General features: G+C 37.4%; 1 protein-coding gene across 5 annotated transcripts in view; it reads left to right on the forward strand.

The window, feature by feature from the left end:
- PLD5 (phospholipase D family member 5) overlaps positions 1-20,947 on the forward strand; it is a 176,580-nt gene that overhangs the window by 106,912 nt on the left and 48,721 nt on the right. For 4 of the 5 annotated variants that reach the window (XM_054630036.2, XM_077175773.1, XM_077175774.1 and 1 more), the window contains one exon: positions 7,556-7,670. In XM_054630036.2, the coding sequence (XP_054486011.2) occupies positions 7,556-7,670 (115 nt within the window). The remainder of the gene's footprint in view (positions 1-7,555; positions 7,671-20,947) is intronic. The other variant, XM_077175776.1, reaches the window with a different exon arrangement.

A 20,947-nucleotide genomic window follows, 5' to 3' on the forward strand; every position in this document is an offset into this window, starting at 1 on the left:
AGCAGTGGTGTGCTTGGACCAGATAACATTCAACACATATTTACAGCACTTCCATCTTAGGAAAGAAAGACATTGTGTAACCTTAAGAAAGCTGTCAAGTTGTATCTATATTAGCACATCTACCTATTTGGTAATATTCATAAATCTGTACAATTATTTTTTATTTGGTGCTACTGATGAAATAAAAGGCAAGCATGTGAATTAATTCTCCAGGAAAATAGATGGATAGAATTACACTTATAAAGAACAATATTGTATCAGATGATTCATAGCTTTTCAAAATTAGTCTTGGGAGGGAGCAGTGTTCAAGATTTCTGCAATTAAAAACAGCATGAAAAATCATAAATCATAGTGAATAAGGCAGACATGCATTGCAGTGATGCTGTGACAACAAACACTTCATTCTTGAGAGCAATCCTCTTAGAAATATGGTCAGGAAAGGTTTCCATTTAGCATCACTTGTGAAACTAAGATCTCAAAGAAGGGACAGGCTGAGAGTCTCTCCTCTTTTCCACTAGATAGATTGTTTGCTGAAAGGAGCCACTCAGCTGACATGAAATGGTGCTAAAATGACAGCCAGGTAACTGTAAGGAATCGACTCTGTTACACCGTGGCATAAACTCTTTGCTTTCCTTTCTAGTTCTGTTGATTTGGTGCAGTAAAAAATGCCTTTTGGTAGATGATAGGCAAATCTTGGTATTCTAACCAACTATATTCTGCTTCTTTTGAAATAGACTGTAGCCTAGTTGAGCAGCATACACTAACTTTTCTTCAGAAAAAGTTTGCTGCATGTCCATTTAGAATATAAGGTGAGCAGATGAATAGAAAATGTAATGCAAATCCTACATTTTAGAATGCTTATAAATATTGGAATATGGTTTGTGAATAAATTTATGTGGAATATCAAAATATTGACTTTTTCACAATGTAATTGTGCAGTTAAGCTTTTTTTAAATGTATTGCCTAACTAGCTTCAAACCCATGTACTGTCATTCAAGCAGATGAATTCAAGGAGATAAGGCCTTAGATGTTTCTAGGATATGCATGAATTGATATGTGCATGAATCTTTCAAAAATATTTTGTCTGAAAAAAATTCAGCATGTCATTTGCTTCAAAACTGGCAGAGCCTAACAAATCCCAAACAGAGGATATAAAATAGCAAAATTGAAATTGGGATTCCAGTAGTTAAGCATCAAATCCATTCCCTTCTCCACATTAGCATTGCAAAGTAAAAACTGTAGGATACCATTCAGCAGGGAAAGGAAGAAGAGACGTCTAAGAAATGGATTTGGTCTTTTGTCCTCAAATGCAGAGTTAAAGCCAGAAAAATGAAACATTTTTCGTAATACTCTATTCTAGCTATCTTTTTCTGCCTGCTAGTAGTCTTACAAAAATGAGTAATTGCTTCTGTTTAAAGGCAATTAATATTCCAGTCATTTTCTCATTTGTACAGCAGCGTGGGCTGAACAGCTGATAGATCTTTCTGTCAAGCTTGTCTATTCATGCTAAAACACTATATTGTTATTGGCCAGTCTGATTGCTAAAAAATTGCCAAGAGGCAGTGTTTCTTAGCAAATTGCTGTCCCAGAGAATGTACACAAAGCTCACTCTGTGAAAGGGAAAGGAGAAAACTTGTATCATTACATCTGCTTTCTCCACTCAGTGAAGTGGAAGTGAAATTTCAGATAAACTTCAATAACTATAATCTAATAATTGTTTGAAGAATAAGTTCAATGCCCTCAAGTCTTTACAATTTCAGTTTGGGGAAATTAGCCCAGCATAGCAGAAGCATTATGAAAGGTAAGGGGATGAGACACAAAACTCCCAGGTAGTAGAGTGCTTAGTGAATGAGTTCTAGTTGTTCCTTGAATGAGTCTTGTTTTTTAGAAATTAAAGACATAGCCATTTCCCATACAGACCCACAGCCTGCTATATAATTAGCAATTTCCATTTTATGAATATTCAAATCATATTGGAGATCAAGGTTCTCCACATGAGCACTTGAACAGACATGGGTTTTTGAAGGAGAAAAGCAGAGTTGGCTAGATTTCTTTTTCTCAGTTAGTTACAGGGTTCAATTACATTCTCTATATACATCTGTGTATTCCAATGCATAGATGTGTGAGTACACGTACACACACATATTGGCAATATACACATTGAATAAATTACAGCAGGAAATTCTGCATCTTTGTATGCACACATACATATATATGCCCAATATATGTGCCATCTGTATGCATACATATTGTCAGTCTTGTCCAAATGTATATTGGATATACACAGATACATATACATTTGCATATATAAAATTGCGGAACTTCCTGCTGAATTTTCTGTATTTTTGTTTGTGGGTACATTACCTGGTGTCCTTGACTCTTGCTTGTCTATTTTTTTGTTATAAATCCAAATAAACATTCATTGCCAACTGAGCTGTCCAGGTCACAACAGCCGCGCTCAGTCATCTGCGATGATGAGTTTAGCTAAATTGGATTCTCTAAAGACAGACACATGATGAGACAGTGTTTCTGTTCTTCAACAGATAAAGCACTCAAATAAACAAATATTTGCTTGGCACAATAGTGAGTTCTCTCTAGGCTGCTTTTCTCATTCAGAAGAAACCCACATATTTTGGCGAGTTTGTGTTGTCATATGTGTGTTTTCAAATAGCAGGCTAGTTGTCATGTAGCAGCATTGAGGTTTTCGTGGAATCTGGGTATGTGGCTCTTCCTGTGGTAATCTCTGTTTAGAGATAGTAGAGGAAAATAGAGACTTTTTTTTGAGGATGGCTTTTGATTAATTTTCAGTGCCAAGAGAAAGGTGAATACAAGATCATGCCAGTTCACAGTTTTCACATTTCATTTCCTCTGGGTCATCTTATGTTTTGAAACTTTAATTTAGAATGACCTTTTAGATTTCCAGCAAGTCCTTCACAAACTTCAGTTTGTTTTTCACAAATCAGAATCAATGCCATCATGGCTTATTGGTATTGCCATGAGTATGACACAGTTGGCCCTGGATGCATATTTGGATAAACATAAAATGATCGGGGTAGATCTGCATCTGATTTTTACAAGTATCACATAAAAAAATAGATACTTCTGATTTTATATGCACACAACCTACTGTGCATCTCCCATATGGCTTGGTGGGAGAAGTCCCCCATCCATCTGATACTCTGTTTCATGTAAGGCAGCTGTCCAGCTTTGTAATGAATCTCTGGTGAGAAGTCATGAGTCACTCACACATGCATTGCCCAAGGAGCTTAAGTGATTTGTTTGGTAGAACAAATGTTAGTGCGAGGGCTTAAGTTCCCTTCCTTGAAAATGATTTAAGAATACAAATAAATACAAAGAAGAGGATATCTCCCAATCTAGCAGCTCCCAGTGGAAATTTGATGGGATCAGCTATAGACATCTGTAAGCTTATCTTTACATAAACATCTCTCCTCTTCAGGTGGTGGCATTTTCCTGGTACTGACTGAAGCATAGAAAATAAATTCAATGAAAGGAGGGTTTTTAAAATTAAAGCATATTCCTTTCCTTTGCATTTGCTGTTTGGTTGGAAGAATTGAGGAAAGCATTTAAGTTTCTTTCTTCTGTATTGAAGACCAGCTGTAAAAGTTAGGATTTCTTGATTTATTTGCTCTATTGGTTTCTGCCAGCATGCTATGGTTTTTAGTGATGTTTTAGAAATATACCCAGAGGCTTGATTATGGGAAAACTTGGGAAAAAATAGTAGAAATATATACATAAAACCGGAAGAAAAGTCTATGAGATAACCAGGCTTTTTCTGTGGGATTAAAAAGATAAGCATTTTCTAAACTGTAGGAATCTATGTTACTGAAGAATATAATAATGCAATTTGAGAGTCCTTCAGTAAATACAGCATTTTCATGTTTGTATCTCCCCATTTTATTTCTAATGAGGAACCTATAGTGACAGAGACAAGAGCAGACAAGGGAAATCGGCCAGGCTACAGTCAGCCTGTCTACAGTCTGCCAATAAATTGCTTTGGGGGAAATTTCAGGACCTTTTGGTATTGACAGCTTTGGGGTTATTTTAATTCACCAGTTTTCTGTGGCAGGTACAGTTGGGACTGATGTTTGAGATTTATGTTGGCTTAAAGCCGCCATGCAAAAGTAAATTTTTTCATGTGATAAATGCTTACTACATTACTATTTTGTCACTTTTGATGTTTTTCAAACAGCCCAGTGGAAAGTGTAAGAGAATATATTATCAGGATAAGCAGACTTCTGGTGGTATTGTTTGTTAAAATGCAGATTTTGCTATAAGGTATCCACAGTTTCATAGCACTTGGCTGCTCCTATTTCTCAGTGCTCACAAGCTGGGTATATAGCAATGCTTCTGATCACTGTCACGTAGTGGTGCAGCAGCCTGGTATTGTCTCACAAAGGGAATGTGGTCTGAATGACAGCATAAGGGTTTGTATTCAACAGAAGCATTTCAAATGTTCTGACAGCAGTAACAAAACATTTCAGACCTTCTGTCCCATCTTTTTTCCTTTTCATAGAACAAACCAGTAAAATTGCAAGTAAACATGTCAGAAAGTGTAGAAACTGAGTTTCAAATTAATATTAATGGAGAAGAAGTTTAGGTTCTTCAGCAGTGTGGGAAGAATTTCTAGTAACCCCATTTAGTGGAGTATGTACTTGCTTTTAAAAGCAAGTTGTGAATTTTTCATAGTTTGGTTCATCAAGCTTAAGCCTTGGGGGTATGAATGCCTGCTGAGGCATGATGCAGTGACAGGTGAGACAAAGGGAATTCTTTCCAATTTTGTCACAGGTGGTGGTTTTTATGTAACTATATAAACACAAATATTTGTGGTGAGTGCACTCCTAGTTTTAACCATCACTACTTAGAGATGCTTTAAATGTTGAATCAGTCTGGGGTTTTACCATTCATAAACATTATTGGAAAAAAAATGCCATAATTGAATAGCTTGTGGTGTCCCTGATGGGAAAACAGATGCATTTTCAGAGGAGATGGTTTCATTGGAATGCAGGGCTACACTCCAAGCAATCTATGAATCCATAGGATGGGCTGTTCAGCAGGCAGCATGGCCTGTAGGAGACAGCTGTGTTGGTTACATCAGGGAAAACTCAGGAGGTGCTGCCAGATTCTTTTTTGTCCAAGCTGCAATTAATACAGAAAGTCCAGGCTTGTTTATCAAAGCTTTTATAAATCATGCGTGAATATAATCTCCTGCAGGTAGAAGTGACAATAATATCCAAAAATAACTGCTGTAGTTCCCTATATAAAATTAGGATCCATCCCCTGAAGCAATTCATTTTATCAGTTTTAGATATTAACTTTCTAAGCATTTCTTTGTCAAAACAGTTAACCCATGAATTTGTTTTGATAATGATAATAATTTTCCATCGACTTTATGAATGCATTTTCCATGTTTAGTTCTGTATGCCAGAGTTTTCCGCTGTTCTTTTAGACAAAATCAGTTTTTGCAGATAACCTAAACAAAAACAGTGTTTATCAGTCTACTTAGTAAATGGAATCAACAGAGAGAACCTGAGTAGCTTTTTCTACTTACATTTATAGTAGTTAATATGCATAATGAAAACATTTTAATCCTTGAATTTCCCAGACTTTTGCAAAGATGTAGCTAAGGAAAACCAGAAGTGCTGTACCCATATGAAGCATATCCAAAAGCTGCCTGAGCTCTGACACGCCAGGAGCCTGATGCTGCAATTATTAAGGATTTTTTTAGCTTGATGAGGTATGTGAGGGAAAGCCACTCCTTAAACTTACAGAGCAACTCAGGACTCTTGGGTGTGTGAGTTAAAATCATGGAGGGTATTTCTTACATATGGAACCACCTAGTAACCTTGGGAAATGCTGAATCTGAGTAAAAGAAGCATTTAGAACTTCATGCAAAGAATGTTTTTCTTTTCTGTTTTTGTTAGCTATTCTTTAATGCTTTCACTATGGCAGTATTGTGTTCACTGCAAAGTTCTTGTGAGCCCTGGGATGAGCAGGGAGCTGTACTATAGATTTAAGTGAGCAAGCAGGCACACATTATAAAAGTAAAACAAGCAGTAGTTCTGTTTCCATTGCAGCCTGTGGCTGATAGGTAGTTTTGAGAAAGCTGTATTTTAGGGAGATGGCATTTTTATTTTGCCACATATATTCAAAACAAGTGAACATTAGAAAATAGGTCTGTACTTTAGGCAGGGGACATGCTACTTTCTGTGACTGTGTAATGCTTAAAGCCCAGCAAGGATCAAAGTACCAATATGTCTAGGCAATTACAGGGCAAATTTCTAGGCTTTCCACTCTCTGCTGCTAATGGGTTTTTAGAATGTTGGGAGGGCTTTTGTCAGAGGTTTTGTTGGTCCATTCTGCATCAAATTACGTCAACCTGAACTGTTCTTGGTTTGCTCATTTTTGTTGAATGAAAGGATCATTTTAAGATTCTTAGTTTGTACAAAGAATTATGTTACATGTTTCTGTGAAAAGCTTTATCTTCTACCTGTATGTTTGAAAGTTGATGTATAGCTATTGCTTTTTTTTTTTGTTTTAAGTTTACCCTGGGGCAAACAATGCATTGAATCTAAATTGAACTGTGTAGGTAGAGCAGGCATTTTGTCAGGTGCATAAGCCCAAAGTCTTTCTGTATTGGACTGCTAATTGAATGTGGTGTCTGCAGTTCTAGGTTAGGACAGCACCAAGGAAGTGAGCTCTGGTTGTAAGTGTAGTAACAATTGTAGTAACAACACAGGAGTTTATTCTTCACATGGTCTAGTTGGATGTTACTAAAATTTTTTATTTAATTTAAAATATTCAACCTAAAATTTAAACATTTACAGTGCAATCGGAAGTTTTACTTCTTGTTTGTTTCTTGGATATGGAAAAACATGGTGAATAAAAATTCTATGTTTCATATGAAATTTCTGTTTTGACATGTATTCAGCTCAGTATGACTTTCCTTTTCTTGTTCTGTGTTAGAGATAGGGTTTAAATAGTAAAAGTTTACAGCAGCATAAAAATTAAATGCATGTAAAATACTTATAGATAATTATTTTCCTTCTTGGTATAACTCATCTGAAGATGAGCATACAACTACTTGGGAATGTGTTGTACTGTGATTAGAACCACTTGAAAAATATCATTCAATACAGAAAAAATTGTAGTAAACTGTTTTCCTTGAGCTTTTAATACTAATTCATCAGACTGTGACTATTTAGAAGAAAGTTAATGTCAAAATGTGCTTATGCAGCATAAAACCCCTGGACACTTCATTTTCTGCCTGACACCTGTCACCTTGTCAATATTGCACAATCTGGGAAAAGTAAGAAACCTTATTGGCCTTCAGAACAGTATTTCTCCAAGAAAACAAAATTTGAGTTGCAAAGCTTTGGGGTAGGTTTAATCATATCTAGGAACATAGTTACTCAGATGTTGTATAGAATGTTTTTGTTTTAATGTGCTTTTTTAATTGGTTGATATAGATATTGATATTGATATTTGATCAATTCTGTGTCTAAAAGCTTCTGCTTTCCTTTAATGTCCTTTCCAGGGTCAGCGTCTTTTTGAAAAGCTGCTGGAACTGGCGTCCCGTAATATTGAGATAAAGCTCGTGAGCGATAAACTGCCCGTGGAATCCAAGGTATTAAACGACTTGAAAACAAAGGGTAAGACCAAGGTCTTTATGTCGTTCTGCCATTGGCTGCTGCCTGATGTTCCTGCTGTTTAAAATGCAGACTTGGATGGTGCATAAAACGCACACTACTGATATTGCACTATGACCCTGCAATCCTCCGGCTTTCTCGGGCTCACAGATGTCAGAAATCTGAAACTGTTACTGGAGCTGATGTGTGCCGCTCCCAAGCGAATAAAAAGGCAGTGCATTCCAGAGGTGTTTAAATTCCCCCAGGCCATTTTAACAGTAGGCAACGTAACCTGAGAGTCTGGGCTAATACCTTGTGGGACAAGATACTTTTCCTCTTTCGAGCAATAGCAAAGTAAATTAACAGAACAACACGTGTATGGTACTGATGATCCTGAAGCACTGGAAAATAGACCATTGGTCAAATTTAACCAGCTGACAAGGTTCTCTGTGCTATGTATTTTTCTTTGGTCTCTGCTTTCCTAATTGTAATTTTGAGGCTCAAAACCCCCTATCTACAGTGGGATTGCACATTGGCACTGCATGAATGAACTTGCTTTGTGTAAAACTGTGTGGAAAAATAGTAAAGAGAATTCAAGAATTGCTGAAAGAAATTAGTCTCTCTTAGGAGTTCTAGCAATCTCATACACATTTCTCCTCTTAGTTATCTATATCTGATAAAATCATTATTTTTAGGATAAGATACACTTTTCAAAGATCAAAAAGAACATATGTGTTTTGATGGTGATCATTTTTGACGAAGATACCTGTATGGATCACAAAGGAAACTCTGAAGCATTTAATTAGACAAAGGAGTTGTTATGTGTAGTAGCATCCTAACATAACATGACTGTTCATGATGAAGAATAAAGGGCACCCTCTTTCCACAAAAATCAATCTATATTTGTTTAAATTCCTTGTAATCTCTTCACTGCACAAGTAAAAGAATATTACTAATGGAAGTCCTTATCTCTGAGGGATATTGGCTTTTAATCAAGATTGACATGTTATTTAAATTTAATAAACTTAAAATTAATTAAATAACTAATAATTATAGATCCTCATAATTTCATAACACTACCTGTTCCAGGGATTTGATGATTTCTGCTACATAACCAGAAGAGATATTGATTCTTTCATAACCAGTAAGAATATATCAAATACTTTGTCAGATATATGTGGAATGTCTTTTTCTGATATGTTCAAAAGAAATTGGTACTTCAATATCAATGTCAGTGAAATTATCTTTTGAAAAGTTGTTTCTTTTCCATGTGATTTTAATATCCCAAATTCCTATGAGTCAGAGAATAGCAGAGGTAGGCCTGTACATTCATATTGATGTACTGGCAACAGATATTTTAAGTATCATTTATTAAAAATACCCAATACCGAAAATTATCCTCTTTCAAAAAAAGATGAGGAGAAATTTTTAGCTAGAAAAGGAGGAGAAATGTTTTAACACTTCCTTCTATTTATGTGGGAATTAATCTAACCTGTGAGGTTAAAAAAAAAACCCAGAGCACAGGCTTTTACAATTTTACTAGCTTTAGTTTCCCTTATGCCTTTTTTAGATTTCTGAGACAGGAAATCTTACAATATTTAAATTAAATTATCAATACATTTGTGCTCTAAGCTACAAAGGATTGGAGAAAGTTGCTGGTAATTTTTATGAGTTTTATTGTCATCATCTTTTAACTCTGGAATTGTATATATCACTGTTTGCTATTGGCCTTCCTCAGACATCAATATTACAAGTTCTAGATTTTCCCACTATGATTTTTTTCTCATTCCATGTTTTGGTCTGCTACTTTCTGTACTGATATTTTTATTAGAATGTCTTGGTTATGGCAAGGTGATTGCCAACTCTGTTGCAATCGTTTCACTCATTTAGGTTTGTGGTTTGGTTTTTATCTCCATGGAAGTTAGATAAATCTTTCTTTGGTTTTGCATTCCTGAAAAGAAATAAATTAGTTTTGAATTCAGTCAGATTTAGTTGTATTAATTTTATGTTGAAATGAGTAGACCTTGTATGAGCAGCTTATGGTCCTGTTTGTGTCAAATAGAAGCTAAGTATAAGGCTGGCTTAAAAAAACCCAGATAACATTAATCTTTGCTGTGCTATCCTGGAAAGCCTATCTACTAAAATTATTAATCTTTTTGCTTACGAGGGGCTGGCCACCTGCATCCTCAGAAATCCGTCAGAACTGATCATTGAAAGGGAACTGTGCATTGTCACTTGGACTTATATCCATGAAGACAAGTAATTTTTTTTCCTGCAGCTGGTCAGATTTGTCTTTAAAATATGCCATGCACCCTTTTTAACATTCTTCTCTTGGTGACGAAAGTAGTAAACAAATCAGTAGCTCAGCCAAGTTGTGAAGCATCTCAGGATGGAGGACCAGGATACATTTGTCTGAGGAGACCCAAACCCCGACTTGTGGTGTCAGTCTGAATTGGGCAGCAGAGAGACCAAGCCCTGCTCTGGGGTTCATCACCTGATAAACAACTCTGATTGATCCTAAGCAGCAAACATGCTTGGCACCTGAGCCATGGGCAGTAGCATGGACAGAAAGCACATACACAGCCAGTGGGACACTGGGAATTTCATCCTTCCTGGGTCTGCCTTCACCTTGCTAGGTAGGCATAGGTTTGGCTCTTCTTTCCAAGGCAGATTGTATGCACAAATCAGACTGTCTCCAAGCTGTTCTACTGGATATGAGAGGGAATTGTATTGCATGAAGAGGGTGGAAGAGTCTTGCCTTTCCTTTCAGCAGGCTGAGTGATCAGAACGCCTGGGCTGTGCCCTCATGTGGTGCAGACTGGTTCCTAGGGCTAGGATGAGGGATAATTTGGCTGTTGGCCATGGATGTACCTGTTAATATATTGCTCAGGAACCTTAAGGGAATCCTCAGGTAGCATGCCCTGTCTGCTTTAAGAAGGAAAAGAAATTCCACCAAAGTGGAATTGCTTTAAGCACATGGGATTGCTTGAAGACCAGTACTTGGTTATCTGTGTTTTCATGCAGTGTTTTGGCTTTTTTGTACAGGGAGCAGCATTGTACAGGGAACCATGGTAGGCTCCTGTATGGCTGCATCTCAACACAGGTGTCAAAACTATTTCTACCAGACAGATAATTCCAGCACATCTTTCCTTTTTCTAGACAGTCATGCATTGAGTCCCCTTGCCTCTTCTCCCCATTTCTGAAAGCTGTAGAAAGCTGTTTTTATAGATCTTTTCCACCACAATGGTGCATCCTACCTGCTTCCTCTGCAGCAGCTGTCCCTATTGATTAATAGAGGAGAAGGTTGAAATCTGACTTCAAGTGTGGGCTGATGGGGTAAGATAAATTACTTATGTGGAGAGGGAAGCAGAACTGAACTGATGTGGAGTGAAATAAAATTAGTAAATCACAATTGCAATGCTAGTGCAGACATCTGAGCTACCTGTGAACCTGCAGGTTTGTCATCACTCCAGTAACTGTTTTTTAGCCTTTCTATGCTATCCTGACTTATTTGAGGTAGCTGTAAAGCAGGGGAGCTTGATTACAGAAGTCCAGTGGCTGCAGCATGAAACATGGATTGATTTATTGTGCTAACACATCCCACACTGTGTCAGCTGTGGTGACAGGATTCTCTGACTACTGAGATAATGTACATTTGCCAATAATTGCTGGACTGTGGGAGTGTTATTTAGTTGCAAAACTAAGTATGCAAAAATGGGGAAATACTAATCCCATAGCATATATTTATGATAGACTTTAATTATGGTATCAGATTCTGTAGTTTGCACAGAATACCTGGCTGGTACTTGTTGTAATATTAGCATATTAATCAGAGGGTTTTCCTTTATATTGAATGAGAATGCATCAAACATTTAATGCCTAAGGCAGTTGATGTTCATTCAGGGGATATTATTTATGCTGGTAATGGCTAGAATCTTTTTTTATCTTCATATTTAATGTATGTCTCTAGGCTTTCTTCATTGCACATCTGCCAGATCCTGCACTGAATGCAGAATGATTAATTTCCTCATAGGCCTTTCTGTGCTCTTTCTCACTGTGGTATCTGAGTGCTCTGCAAATACAGTATTAATGAATTTCTTTTACAACATCCCTGTTAGGTGAGGTTTCTTGCTGTTTCTATCTCTTGGGGACAACCAATGATTATTAATGGCAACAAAGGCACCAGAAGCCAGATAAGAGCATTTGTTTTCTATAGGCACAATTAAAATTTTAAAAAGTATATTAGTAATTAAAGAAAAATAATCACATATAAGTTTTCCCCGCTCATGTTGTCAAAATTATTACTGAACAGACTATAAACTGTGATGATATTTTATAGGATATATGTATATCCATACTATACATATCTCTCTATGACTCTCTTGTGAAAGGTAGGTCTGTCTTTAGACAAAATTTGTCTCATTGTGTAAACAAACATGTTCTTCTTTATCCTTTTTGTACTGTGACAGTAGCTTATTAATGCTTGTTTTCATGGTTATTGTTTTAGCCTTTTCTCAGCTGGGGCTCAGTCTACTAGACTGAAGTGTTTCTTGTAACCCTCCCCCTCCTTTCACATAATTATGTACCAGTCTTTGTTCATCAGTAACATTTGAATAGCACTGTCTCAAATTAGCAGGTTGTTGTATTATTTCTCACGTGTACAGAATCTAAATCCCTTACTAATTGCTATCTTATTTTAGCTGATAGTGTTCATGCTTTTTAAGACATACCAATGGATTTTCCTACTTCAATTTTCATTGCTTCCTTTATTTTCAATATCTTTTTTTCCCCAGTACTCCTTTTTCATGAAGCATTTTTCATATATTTGCAAGGAATATTTTGTCTTTTGTCAGTGGTGGCTGAGGCAGATAAGAAAAGAGGAGTCTGTCCATGTCACAGCGTGATTTTAGGAAAAAATATCTTCTAAGTCCTTTTAGTAATCACTTTTATGTATTAGCAAGGAAACCAGAGAATAATAGGAAGTCATTGTCATAGGCAGGATCCAACCACTAGATCACATGTGCAGCTGTTATTTACTGAGCAGTGCATACGCATTTGCCCAGGATTACAGTCTTTCCTAATCAGATACAACCAAAACAAAGAAACTTAAAAGTTACATTGCTGTAGAGTGATAAATAAATGAGTAGATAGTAAAGCTCTGGAAATTTTTTATGCATTAAACTGTGCCCTTTAGATTACAAATACTAACAGATACCATTCCATGACAAATTTAATCAGGTTATATCTGGGCAGCTGCACAATCCCAGCTTCCTCTTTGCTCTCCTCACCCTGTATTTTCCCTGCCTTCTTCCTTGCACCAGTGATCATGTGGTGAGACAGTTCAGTGAGCTGATTTGGCTACAGACTGTTTTTTTGGGGGGGCTAGCTTAATTGTCATTTACATTAGATTTCTGGATTATTCAGTGTGTGATCTCACAGGCTGGGGGCAACACAGGGAAAGTAAACACATAGCTAGGCTGGACAAGGGAGGAAGGACCACTGGAACCTGGTTGCAACAGGTTCAATCTGCCATGGCACCAGAAAGCTCAAGCTCATGTAATGTCAAGGGACTTCTGGAAGTTTGAGGGTTTCCTGTACTTTCCTGTAGAGTCTGAACATAAGTGTAGCACAATGGACAGCAATAGTAAATCTGGTTTATATAAATTATTAAATGTGTTTAATTCCATATTCTGTCTGCTTCTGTTGGCACACTTAAGGTGCTGTGTAGTGTTAGAGCTGGTTTGCTTGTGGGGCATGAATTTTTACTGTTGGCCACAATCATGTTCTCTTTCCCTGTCTTCATGTGGAGGAAAGGAAGATATAAATTTTAACATACTGTTGAGGAACTGAAAGACATTTGCTATGTCATAGAAAAGATGGAGATCATCTGGGAATATAAAAACATTTTTTTCTTATGAAATAAACAGTGAATTTGGTGCTTCTTTTGAACTAGAGCCTTTGTGTACTGCAAGCCCTAGGAATGTGAAATTGGCCATTCTGGAGAAACTGACATTTTTTCTGGAAAAGATAAAGCTATAAGACTAAGAGGGAACATTTCCTGATTAGTTTCCTTGGGCCTAAAACTGTTTAGGGTTTGGGCGACAGAAGTTTTTTGACAGTTAGGATAAACCATGATGACATGGATTAACTTTAAGCCCAAAATACTTGATTCCAGTATTATAAAAAATTGTTCAAAATATGGGGGCAGTGGTCTGTAAAGAGATTAGACAAGAGCTATCACTGGCAATTTTAAGAATAAAATAGACAAGCTTCTGTGAGGAATGGCCTCATAGATCTGGTGCATGGGAAAGGTCTAGATTGATTTCAAAGCTGGGTTTAGTCATTGTGTAATGATTTGGAAGGAGAACATAAACTTATGTGCTTAAGCCCATTTATTTCAAGATAAGATGGAATTTTTTTCAGCAAGAACAATCATTCACTGGAACAACCTTCCTCAGGGACATGGTAGAGTCTCCATCACTGGAGGTTTGCAAGATGTTACTGGAGAGGGTGCTGAATAATCTCATATAGGCTTCCTTTTTCCACAAAAAACTGGGTCAGGTGGTCTTCTGAGGGCCTTTTTAACCTGGGATTTTCTGATTCTAATTAAGTCTTTAATTTCCTCTTCATGTGAAGATAATGTTGGGAATCAATGTAAATACTCTGCAAAGACTAAGAAGAAAATGCATTCTGTTCATATAATGGAAGCTAGAATTCAGGAGGTGGATCTTGAAGAGATTTCTGCCTGTCCAGGTGGTCAGTTTTTGCACAATGTATCATAAGAATAATATTATCTGATGCATGTACCATTGGACTGTAGAGTGCTCTTGACAGCTGGTGTCCAATGGATGGTTTTGCATAAGGCATTGAATGGATCTGTAGCTCCATTGCTTTCTTCATGCATTTCCTAGGCTGGATTCTCCAGGAGTGTGTGTGAGGGAAGGATGTTAAGATGGAGGAAATTCCTGCAGCAGTACCAAAACCAGAGTGGCTTTTCCTTATGATTTTTCATGAAGAAATAAGCAGGATTTTTTGAGGGGTGAGTCTTCCTGAAGAAAGCAAGTAGTTTGGGTCTGAGTTTCATAGGATAAATAAAGGTGCATGTAAACAGAGGGCAAGAAATCTCTTCCATTCCTTTCAAATCATAAATATTGACGTTTTTCTAAAACTCTAAGTCACACTTGAAAATATGAGAGTGTACAAAAGGCAGCTAATGAAAATTCCACTGACAACACCTTTAATATCTGATTTTAAAATTAATTTTTATATTTTGATTTATTATGAATCATGCCTTGTTCAGTTTTTATTATTTATTTAGACAGCTTGGGTGCAAGAATATAGTAGATGCAAGATTTGATTTATCTTTTATTAGTTGCTATTGGAAAATGTTTTCTGATATTTTCTCAAAAACTTAAAGCCTGTGGCAAGCAATCTTAAAGCCAGTTCCAAGATGGAAGATCTCATTAAGTTCTTTGCCTCTTAGAACGCGTAGTAACTTTGACAGTGTTCTATGTAGTGAGAATTACCAAGCTAAATTCCCAAAGCTAGCTGCAGCCCATCTGAGAAGAAGGAAGCAGGTACTAGTTTTGCATCAGAGATTCAAGCATTCATACTTAACATGCAGAAACTAGGTTTGTTTTTGGAGAAATATCTTTCTGTTTAGGCACCTAAACTGCCTTACCTCAGTTTATGTTGCACAGTGTGCACACATCCACAAACATCTTGATCACAAGGGAATGTTCAGCACTGGTTTTGTGCCTAAATCCCATGAGAACTCATATGCAACATTTCTTATTTGTTTCAGTTGGGGGGCTGGGTAATGTAAACCACATCCAGCCTTATGAAACATGACTGAAAAGTGCAAGTGGGGACTATTTTTGTTACATGTGTTTCAATAACCAAACATCTTCAACACAGAACATCTGCCTGAGTTGCAGAAGATGATGCTGAAAATCTTGCTCTGTCTGGAAGTTTCTAAACTGCCAGTTTTTACCTTACAGCTGTCTGCCTTACCAGGCACCTGACAGAAAGCAAATCACTTAAGCTAGTATTGAACATCTTAAATTTCTTGAAACTGAGCTTACAATCACAAAGATTTAGGAAGGGCAGAAGGTATTTTGTAGTGGTGCTCCCTTGGTTCTTCCTATTTGAGTTCCAGCAGTTTCCAGAAAATCTTTTAATCTGTTTGCATTTAAAGATGGCTGTAGTAGTCACACATTCATTGGGGTAGAAGAAACCTGGCTTCCAGTCCCTCCTCTGCTTCTGCTCCTTCTATTGCCTCCAGATATATTTTGAAAGAAATTTCTTAGCCTTAATAGTAACAGAATTGTTTTAAGATTCTGATTGTAGGACAGAATTTTAAAACCTCATTGGATAATCCATTCTTTCTGTGCAAAAAATGAGGAACTGGTGTAAACAACATATTTTCCATCAGCATTGGCTGCTGCCTAGTTTGGATGTCTTTTAGCTCAAAAAAATACAATAAACTAGTGATAATCCAGTTTTTATTATAGGTTCTACAGGAAACTAGATGCCTAATCTGGGAATTAAACTTTCCCTAGATACGCAAATATCCTCATTTTAGGCACCGTAATAGTTCATAATGTGAACAGCTTACTTTCTCTTGTGAGCCTGAAGTACACTAACTTTAAAAGGATTTAGGCATAGCCTGACTTACAGAGTTCTCTAGCAGGAACGATTTAGCAGTATGAGGCTGTCACATCCACAGCCAATAGAGGGAGAAAAAAAACCAAAGTTCACAATCACTTAAATTCTGAAGGCAGCCAGGGCCTTGGGTTGTACTGGCTTGTTTTGCAAAGAGAAAGGGGGAAAAGGTTCACTTAAGCCAAAAATTCTGTCTTTTGGAGCCAGATATGTAAGCAATAAATTCTGATTCTAAGCTCTACAGCTTCTGTGTCTGTAGTCTTAGAAATGTGTACCTTTGCTGAGAGAAATGGCTGTGCACCCAAAGACAGTACCCTCTCATTGGTAATGTCTACCTTGGCATTATAAAATACCAGCTGGGCTTTCCAGTATCTGTGGTCACCGTTTCAAAGATGCATAGGTAAATAATAATGCATTCACTTAAATATTTTTCTTCATTATTCAAAAACAGGTGTACTGTGATGTGTATTTGTTAGGGACAGGAGTACTATGAGGCATATTTAAGATGTTAGGTGTTCAGTAGAAACAATATAATAATTCTTCTGCTTTGAAATTTGTAATGGAAAAGGTCTTTCATGGTAGATTGGTCCGTATTTTAGTACATAATTTCAGTTTGCAAATATTGCACTTAAGTCTGGTACTAAGGTGTGCGTATTCATGGATTTGGCAGCAGTGGGCACTTTTGTTTTTAATAAGCTCCAGCACAATTATGAGCATCTGCAATCCAGCCATCTTGTGAACAGCCAAAGTGCTCTTGTCAGGTAGGACCTAGTCAGGTCCAACATAGGAGCTTGTGCCACAGGGATCATCTTCAAATCTTGCTTGGTGGTTTACATGCTGGAATGGATTCTTCCCGTATGGCACTAGCTGCTCTGAATTGCTGACACTCTTTAGCACAGAGGAACCAATAACGGATGGCATTAGCAGAAATTAGTTGTGACATTTTTAAAGCATATGGATAGCGTGCAAGTTCCTACCTACAGCTACTGAAAGAGTTGGTAAGAGCTGCCAGGGCCATCTGAGCTCAGAAATCATTCGTTAGGTAGCTGTGCTCCCTTTGCAGAAATTTTGGCATCCCATGCTTTCTCTTGTGTGCAAAACTACTAATGTTATCTCATCCTGCAAGGGCATGAAGGCTAATGGTCCTAAAAGGGATCCAAGGAAAAGAATTTAATTTTGGTCAATTTTGGTTTATCCATTTCACATACTTAATGTTCACGGGAAGCCTGACTGGTTCCTTAGAACTGTACCTTGGTCAGTCAAAGCCATGCTGCTGGTATGATTTGGTATATTTTTGATTGCTGCTGATCTGCAAGCAGGCTCCAGCCCTCTCAGCAGGGCTCAGTGTTTTGTCTCTCACCCTGTTCAAGTTTTTTCTGTCATCTAGACTGAAGTGTAACTTCAAACCTGGGCAGCTCTGAGAAGACCATCACCTGAAGTGACATGACACAGACACTTGTATTATGTTCTTTTAGCTGCTTCACTGCTAGCTCAGTTTCTGCTTCAAACCTGGTTAAAGACTGTGTGCTCCAAGTTGTATAAGAAGCATTAACAAATGCCCAAACCCAGCTGGCACTCTGACCAACACCACTTGGTTTTCATTTGATGAACACTTTGAAAAGGCTACTCAGCTTGGGTTATTGTGTACAGCACAACTGTAGCATAAAGTAAACCCATGCAACCATATCTTGCTGGTTTATACAACATTAGTTACCAAGCCTGATCTTTGTAACATGGGTTTGCCACTATGATACTGATCTTTCTGGTAATCTCCTAAAGCAGTTTTCAAATTAATCTTCGCTTCTGCGGCACTTTGGTGTGTTATGATTTTTTACACAGCCTAATGGTTGGAAAGCACATTACATTAAAATCCTTCTGAAGTTATACAAGCAGAAGCAAAGTTCTCAGAGTGATATCTCTGTTACTCTCCATCTTTTCCATGTGTTTCTGCATGTCCTTACAGAGCAGTTATTTCTAATGTTTATCCTTGAGAACAGAGTGATTTCAGCCCCTTTTCCATCCTTTGGACAAAATATTAACTTTCTGCAGTGTGTAAGTCTTAGTAATTATGTAGTACAGAAATTGACAGTCATTTCAGTGACTCAAAGCAAAACAGATCCCTGCTCTTGAAGCTTTTAATCTCAGTAGTCTTGTTAGCATTAAAGTGATGGACAAAAATGCCAGCAGTTATAGGACTACATAATTACTGTACTAAGCTTCAAAATCACTACAAAAGAACAATGTGATGATTGCAATGAGAAGCTTTCAAAAATAACAGTTCCTAAGCAAAGGACCACAGAGCAGCTGTTCTCAGCCATAAGACAAAGGATTGTAACCAAGTCCCTGATTTGATATTGGGACTTGAAGTGCCTGTGCTGCCTTCTGTTCCTGCTTTCATAGAGATCCCAGTAGTCAACTGCAAGCAGTACAGTTCCACAGCCCCTGTCCTGTGCACTACTGCCATCCCAACTGAACTGGTCCATCTCTGTCCCTTATTGTCCTCAAGCTAATTCTGTCTGTCCTGTGTGGTTTGGAGTAGAAAAAGAAGTCCTACAGACCTGGTTATCCACCAGTTCAAAATGTCACAGGGAGGTAATATGCCTGTATTCCTGTCCTTCACGGGGAGTTGTTGATATTTACACTGGAGAAATGAAACAATATTTGTTTTGTAGTCTAGTCCCTCTGCGGTGCTAAAATCCTCGGTGATTTCAGTGTGCAGTTACTTTTATTGACTGTATATTGTGTGTGTCCTTCACACAGATAATAAGATAGAATCTGTGGGGTTTTGGCTTCCTTTTGTTTTGCTTTCTACATTTCAAGTAGGCTGTTTGGAAGAAAGTCAATCCATGTTAAAAATCTGCTAACTGACAAGCTATTGATCTGTATCCCCTAGGTATTTCCTCAAATCCAATGTATTTTTCCCCATATACCTTTTGTTTTTTCTCAGTCCACTGTCTGGATTTTTCTGATTTTGACATCAGGGCATGTCCATTTTTCTCTTTAAAATGCCTCTATTTAAATGAATGAAGTATCTGGGTGACCAAGCCAGAATAATGAAGCCCTCAAAAATGCATCTGACAGACTAGTTAGAACAATAGTAAATCAAATGTGAGACTCTTCAGCCTGCTACAGCAGAGCTGCAGTGTGTAGTGTATGTGCTTACTTTGATAAAAAAGAGGCTGCAGAAGTGTCTTGTTCTTTCAAGAACCTTAGATTCATTATAGTAAAAAACTCAGCTTCAGTTATTGTTTGGACTAAGAAAGCAAGAAGAAATTCCCTGAGTCCTAAATTGCAACAACCATCAGAAATCTGTTTATTTTGGGGGTGTATATCATGAGTTAATACCTGTAGAAGTCCTAGCACATGTAAATAAAGTAAAATTAGGACCAATCTGGATATCCCAAAGCCATGGATAGCCTTAGAACTCTTAAGAAAATGTTTTTCCTTTCCACAAATTTATTTGTAAAAGCTTGAAGAATATACCATACTGCTTATGTAGTTATAAAATAAAATATATTCCTCCGGTAACTGGAGCGAGAGGGACTGAATGAATACTTGAATGAATATATATGATAAATGAAACAATGTAAGAGTAGGCAAGGCCAAGAGTGAAATTATGAACTGAGTGTGAAATGGAAGAGAGCAAAGGAGAGGGAAGATGAATGATGTTGGGGGAAAGTAGTGGGGGAAATGAAATCTGAGGGAGGACTGAATCAGATAAAACCGAAGGTCAGAAACTTAAAACTGAGTAATTAATTTGGGGAAAGATCAGAACAGAATGTTGTCAAAAGGTAAAGCATGTTATTGGTGGACTTGTGACAACATGGAAAGAAAAGTAATTGCCATTGAGATAGGAATGACCTGAAAAAATGTAGAAAAGTCAAAGGCTGACTCAGCAAGATAACAAGATAGAATCAAAGGAAGGAGGTGGGGAAAATTGCTTAGAGACAGGGGAGAAGTAGTGAAAGGAAATGTCTCTGCCACTGGCAGACCCAGATTACTTCTGGCTATGCCTCTGCTTTTCTTGTATGGCCACAGCCAGGTCAGCTGGTGCTCTTGGCTTTCAGTAGCCTGAAGATAATACTCTCTTATCTCAGAAGCTGCTCAGAGAATCATCTAATGAAAGTTCAGGAAAAAAAATAGATTCTGTTATGAAGGTATTGTAAAAATTAAAGTAAGTAGCCACCCAAGGAGGCAAACTCTGCCCTCAACTCTTTGCCTGCCTTGCAGTATCTCACCTTCCAGAACTGAGATTTATTTCTCCTTCAGGAGAAGGAAACTGACAGAACCCAAAGCAGAGCTCCAGATGTCTGAGGAGCACATTTTGAGAATAATGCACAAGTGTTGTTACTGCGAGTCAGCATATTTAGAAGAGACTGTTGCCAATACTGATGATTTTAGAATATATAAATATCAGAATGAAATCATGTTGCTAAGTTAAAAAGAGAGATACGGATAAATAGTCACTGCATTTTTCTTGGTAGAGATTTAGCCTTGTTCATTCATAAAAGGTTGTGATCCTAATTCCTCATGTGTTAGGATGAAAAAATGTCACTGAATTCTTGGATGCTTCATCCAAGAAGTATATAAATAAATATAGTGGTTCAAAATGCTAATCCAAGCAAAGAAAAGTCTTC

The sequence above is a fragment of the Agelaius phoeniceus genome, chromosome 3 (genome assembly GCF_051311805.1).
Source record: "Agelaius phoeniceus isolate bAgePho1 chromosome 3, bAgePho1.hap1, whole genome shotgun sequence".
NCBI classification, from domain to species: Eukaryota; Metazoa; Chordata; class Aves; order Passeriformes; family Icteridae; genus Agelaius; species Agelaius phoeniceus.